We start from the raw sequence: 6,000 nt of genomic DNA, 5'->3' as shown, positions 1-6,000 counted from the left end.
GGGGGGGGGGGGGGGGGGGGAATGCAGGATTGCAGCCCCCTTCCTCACACTATCAAAAGTAATATAACATTATTGATTGGCACTCTTCATTTTGGCATGAATAACTAAAAGTGCAAAATGAACTTAGCCACCCAGTCACACAATGCAATATAATGTCCTGCTTACCAAATATCTCAGACACTCTTTATTTTAGAACAATTAGCTATCACTGTCACTTAATGCATTAATATTTGCTGTCCTCCCTGTTAAGATGCAGAATAAAGTGAAGGTGGCATTTGGTATAGGATAGTGACAAAATATGTGCTCGAGAGAAAATGTTCAATCACTTAAGTGTAATTTTCACACTGGACCTTCCAATGCAGTAATGTTTATTGTCACTAAAGCCTTGTCTTTGTGTGTTCTTCTCTTTTCAGGAAAAAGGAAACATTGCTGTTGTATTTAATGTCGGAACAGACGACATTAATATTGAGGAGACATCAAAGTTTGTAAATGACGGAAAGTACCATATAGTGAAGTTTACGAGGAGTGGGGGTAATGCCACTCTGCAGGTGGATGACCTGCCAGTCATTGAGCGCTACCCCACAGGTGAGTCACCCACTCTGCCTTTAATTACATCTGCCTCTGCTTAAAGGCGATAAAATGACCAAGAGATTATCAAGCCAACTATTAAAGCCTTATCTGTTGGGATGTTTTTTATGTTCACTTGGCATGTGCTTTAATGGCTTTTTTATGTTTCTGTTTCCAGCAGCTGTTAAGAATAATACGAGTGTTGCAGAGTTTTTTTCTCATCTCTGATGTTTATCACTTTACATTAATCAATGGTGGTAAACAACCTAGTTCTATGTAAATAGGTTGCACTTTAGAGCTCCCATAGTCTAAAATATACAACGTATAAAAGGCTAACCACCCACCCTGCCTGTCTGCATCATACCCCCTATATACATAAATAATCCACCTACAGTGTGTGTATGTTCACAGTAAGTCAAATCAATAGACTATTTACAGACAAATTACCACTTTCATTATGGCAAGTAATTGTGTGCCAGTTCAATATTTATTCCTCTGCCAATAAGGCAGATTGATTGTATTAAAGCGACAGTTTAGACAAACCTGTAATAACACAGTCAAACTGTTATTGAATACCTAAATTAATCTATTGCACAGTTTACTTGACGGTAGAAGATGAATTCACTAATCACTGCCCTGTGTAATGAGCATTTAGTAATTGAAAAAGTATAACATATGTAGTACGTTCCACATTATATGACGTCTACTTGGAATACTTGTACTGGCGCTTTCTTTTATGGTGTAGTGGTAACTCATAACTTCTATAGGTGGAGCTTTGTCTCTGGAAACAACTCAGCAACACTGGTATGTTTCTGTAGAATGTCAAGATGTTAAGTAGTATGATGGCTGTCCAAACAAATTTAAATGCCACTGCTTGTGTTGTTGAAATTGTTAACTTTTTACCTGCTTAAAGGCTTTGACAAAAGCAATGGAGGATTAAAGGAGTGTGAATATTATATGTGACTGTTCTGTAATAGGCCTGTGCAGTAATGCTCAATATCAAAACACCTAAATCATTGTAGGAAGAAGGGTAGGAATTACTCCACAAGAGTAAAAAAAATAAATTTTTTAGACTGTGGGAATGCATAAAATGCCTGGGCAACAGGACAAGCAGAAGACAAATTCAACCTGTCTCTCTTCTTTTGCATAATGTTTGGTGACCTTTTTAGCTATGAACAGTGCATTCATCCAGATGAAAGAGGGTTTTATGACTGGGACTCAATCCTCGCTTCTTGCCTCAGGTGGAAAAGGGATGCTAATGGCTTTTGACATGTCGTGGACATGCCAGAATGCACAGCAGGGTTAAATGCCTGGATGCTACTATCTCAATCTTCCAACAACACCCCCAGTCTCCAAGACACCTATGATACATGTGATGTGCTGCTCATAAACATGATGAAGTTGCTGGGATATTCAAGTCACATAAGGTTGTAATACTGCAGAGTGAAATGCGATGGGGAAATACGATACGATAGCTTCACCTCAGTATGAAATTAACCACTCAAGATCATTGACACACAGTAGCTTTTTAAAAGTGAATAATGTACTGGACTATGTAATACCCAGTAATTGAAGCGAAGCCCTGTATATCAAATATTTGTTGTTAACATATTGTAAAGGAATAAAACCTCCTATATATGGAAATTTTGGACAATGTACAGTAAAATATGGAAAGGCTGGATAATAATATTAGATTTATTCCTCTTATGATAAGTGCTGAGTTATAAATGCTGCAAGGAAAAGTGACCAATCTCATCCCCACCAATCATGCGTCAGTGACAATGCCAAGTCCATCTACCTTATTAGGCTCGTTGCAGACTAATTACATCCAATCACAATTACTGCGCAGTTCCTCCCCTCACCCCCAGCACACAAAGCCATTATTCTCCCAGCTCGCCTGTAGTTTGATTAGTATCCATGTATGCCTCTAACACACTCATAATAGTAGCCCTCAGCCACTCTTAGGCCACTCACAGATCAACAGTGATTATAATAAGAGTAGACAGCAATGATAAAAATGATGGCTGGAGAGTGAGAAAGACAGAGGAGGCGATTATATGGGAGGGAACGATCATTCTCAAAGCAAGGAAATAATTGCTTCACCAGGGCCTACATTGCTGCCCTCGTAATCTCATTAAAAAGTCTCGTACTACATACTTATGGGCCACTAAAAGTCTTTAGCACAATTATTAGAATCTAAAATGCAAAACACACACACACAGACACATGACTAGACTTTCTATTTTTTGCATTTTAGTTTGGTTTCCTTTTTATTCTCGCTTTCACACACACAAAAGGCTGGGCAGCAACAAAAAAAATAAATAATCAGTCCCTTCTCCCGAGTCTTGGCCATGGAAGTAATACCATCACAATGGCGCAGCTATGCCCGCAGGGTAGAGCACAGTATCCTATCGGAGCATCCAATGAACACTCGCTGCACATAAAGATAATGGAGAAGTCCCTGGCCTTATTCTTTTACTGTTACCAGAGCATGGTGCACTTACAGAGCTCTCTGTCTCTCACTTCACTCCCCTCAGCTCTCAGTTCCCTCCTTTTCTGTCTTTTTTACCTCTGTCTGTCCATCCCTGCCCCCCCTCTGTCGATCTCACCCTCTCTCCTGTTTTTCCACCTTTCTGCGAGTCTGATTTGCGGGATACAATAAGAGGAGGGTTGGCTTTATCTATCAAAGCTCCATGCTCTGGTTTCTCCTCTGTTCTATCCATGAGCCTATTCAACCTATTGTGCAAGCAGTCATCACTGAGCATGCTTTAAAAAAATGGTGCAATTGCTACCACCGCCAGAGTAGGGGGAAAAAAGGAGCAGAATAATGAAAATAATAGTGAGATTTGTGTAGGGTCCTCTTTTTTAATTCTCCCAGCTCTATGAACAGAGGAAGCATTTGCATATTTGTTCATTCCATGTGGCAAGTGTCCTAGGGCTTGTAATGAGATAAAGCTCCCACCTTATCTGACCACTTTATTAACAAAAAAGAAAACAAGTGAGCAAGGGCAAAGCGGGTCAGTTGGGACGACTCAGCTGAATCGCTGCTGTCTGGTGGAGGAGATAAGCCAGGCTGTCCCATACCAAACCAAATCACCACTCAGCAGCAGTCACAGGCTCCGCTCGCAGGCAGGATGAATGGGCTCTTCTGCTGCATTGGAGCCCAGGGGATAGCATTGTTTAACACTGGTGTCCCACAGTGAGGATCAATTCATGATCAGACCTTGATTATATCAACACTTAATTAACCGTAGTATAAGGATAGACTAAGCATGCCACGTGGTGCCAAAGCCAAACAGATAAAGCGTTACTGTCTTTGAAGATGTAGCATGTAGCAGGATTTTGGCACAGTGGCAGGCTGTGTATGAGGATAAGCGTGTGTACTTACTGTATGTGTGTGTGCATGCCCACCTGACACTCTTCTGTGTCTTTCTATTCGTTTCCTTGCCCTTTTCTTAAACAAGTTGTCATTTTTGTTACACACTATTGATAGCAGCATGTAGAGGGATACACACTGTCAAGAAATTAAACAAGAATGTGTATGATGGAATGTACACAAAATAATAATGAGTTAATCAGAGTAAATGCTGTTGAGTAATGAGTGTTGCTCTTCTTCAGTCTAACCTCATATGTCCTCACCATCCTCCCAACAGCTGTAGGGTAACTGTTCTCCAGAGGCCTGTTTTATACTGACCTCTCCTCAGATGAGGTGTCACAGTAGCAGGAAACAGAGAGGTGACATAAACTAACACCCCATGACTGATAAATGGAGGTGACAGGAATTAGCAAAGCCCATGAATACTCCATGACAACAGCCATGACTGGATTATTCATTAATTTAACACATTCAAAATATAAGGAAGTACAGCTGTACTGTTTTTGTTTTATCATTTATTTGTATGTAATGCTTCCATCATGCACAGTGCTTAGGAGAATTAGGAGGTGCAGAGCTCCAGGAGCCTTGCATAAGGCAAATACATTGTGTGTTCAACACCAGGCAGAGTGGTAGACTTTATATAAGCCGGAAGCGACTGGAGGCTGGCATGTTTTGCATCCACCTACCTGGAGGAGCTTATTTTGTAGCTGTAGCATAAATTAAATATATTGTTCAGTAATTCTTGACAATACTGTGCAGTTGTAGAAATGTTGTTTTTAAGGAATAAGTCTGGTGCTATGTTGTGTTTTTGTTAATGTTAACACATCCCATGAAATGACCAGAAACAACAATGAATGAATCATATTAATATTACCTGTGAATCTACAGCCTGTTATAGCTTACACCTCTGTGCCACAGAACTCCATTAATGTCCAAAAACTATTGAAATGATATCAGTAAGCCACATTGTTTCACTGTGTGACATGTTCCTTCATTATCATGAAGTGGGGCGCTGTGGATTATTTTACTTTCCACAGATGCCGTCCTGCTGCCTTGAATACTCACTAGAGCACCAAATATAAATTAATCCACATGTTTTAGTGACATTTACTAAAAACTGTGGTTTACGTCTTCGTACTCAGCCTGGGTAGTCGGAGCGGACTAACAAATTGTTGTTTTGAGATATTTGTTGACAATTTCAAAAATACTGAATTTCGCCAGCCTTTTCCTTGGGCATCAATCCATCATCAGCCAGTCAGTGTAAGTACTCTTGATCACATAAGTGACTTTTACATGTAATTTGAAAACGTCACTATTTTGTGTTGGAGATGATGTCTATGTGCAGGTAAAGGCTGAGTTTAGGTTAACATAAAGGTGCTCCATTTAAAGTGGCTTGATTAATGGTGGAGAAGTATATTAATATGAAAATAGGTACACTAAGTATGTGTCCTGAATGTACTTTAGATGACTGGATATTGTTTCAGAAATTTTGCTCACCAAATAACATTTGAAGATCCATGTCAAAAACTATACACAGTGTCCCTGTGCAGCTTTGTTGTAATGCAGAATGTATCTTTCTACGTCAATGTTGAGTGCAAAGAAATCTCCTTCACAAGCCTTTTGTGCTCCAACCTGGCACAATCAACTGCAGCCAAATTCCATGAGCTGTATAGACAAGCTTTAAACCCTTCTCTGTGTAGCTGATCCTCTACAGTAATTCAAGCTGATGCGATTAAAAAATGTCTTTTTATGCGCCGTCTTACCTCTAAGACCTTTTATCAGACCAACTGTGCATCTGTTACAAGGTTACCTCCTTTCCCTCATGTCTCTGCGATCCTTACCCCTTCAAAGCTATTCTCCTCCGAATCATTCTTAGCTACCGGATCTTTTATCTGCCAGAACTGAATTAATATAGTTGATGGGACAAACATTGTCAATCTGCCGGAAGAATGGAGCTGACTGAATTCAATCTCTGCAGACAATACCGGGGGGAAATGCACTCAGAGACAGTGCTATTTTGCTGAAAGTCTTCTGTTCTGGAGAGGTTATTGGTCTTG

The 6,000-nt window shown here is 40.1% G+C and overlaps 1 protein-coding gene across 5 annotated transcripts in view; it reads left to right on the top strand.

Moving 5' to 3' along the window:
• LOC123983974 (neurexin-1a-like) overlaps positions 1 to 6,000 on the top strand; it is a 286,657-nt gene that overhangs the window by 240,560 nt on the left and 40,097 nt on the right. For all 5 annotated transcript variants that reach the window (XM_046070492.1, XM_046070497.1, XM_046070496.1 and 2 more), the window contains one exon: positions 414 to 585. In XM_046070492.1, the coding sequence (XP_045926448.1) occupies positions 414 to 585 (172 nt within the window). The remainder of the gene's footprint in view (positions 1 to 413; positions 586 to 6,000) is intronic.

This window comes from Micropterus dolomieu, linkage group LG15 (assembly GCF_021292245.1).
Source record: "Micropterus dolomieu isolate WLL.071019.BEF.003 ecotype Adirondacks linkage group LG15, ASM2129224v1, whole genome shotgun sequence".
Lineage (NCBI taxonomy): Eukaryota > Metazoa > Chordata > Actinopteri > Centrarchiformes > Centrarchidae > Micropterus > Micropterus dolomieu.
Note: the sequence above shows the minus strand (reverse complement) of the source record. Positions and strands in the feature narration are given on the sequence as shown.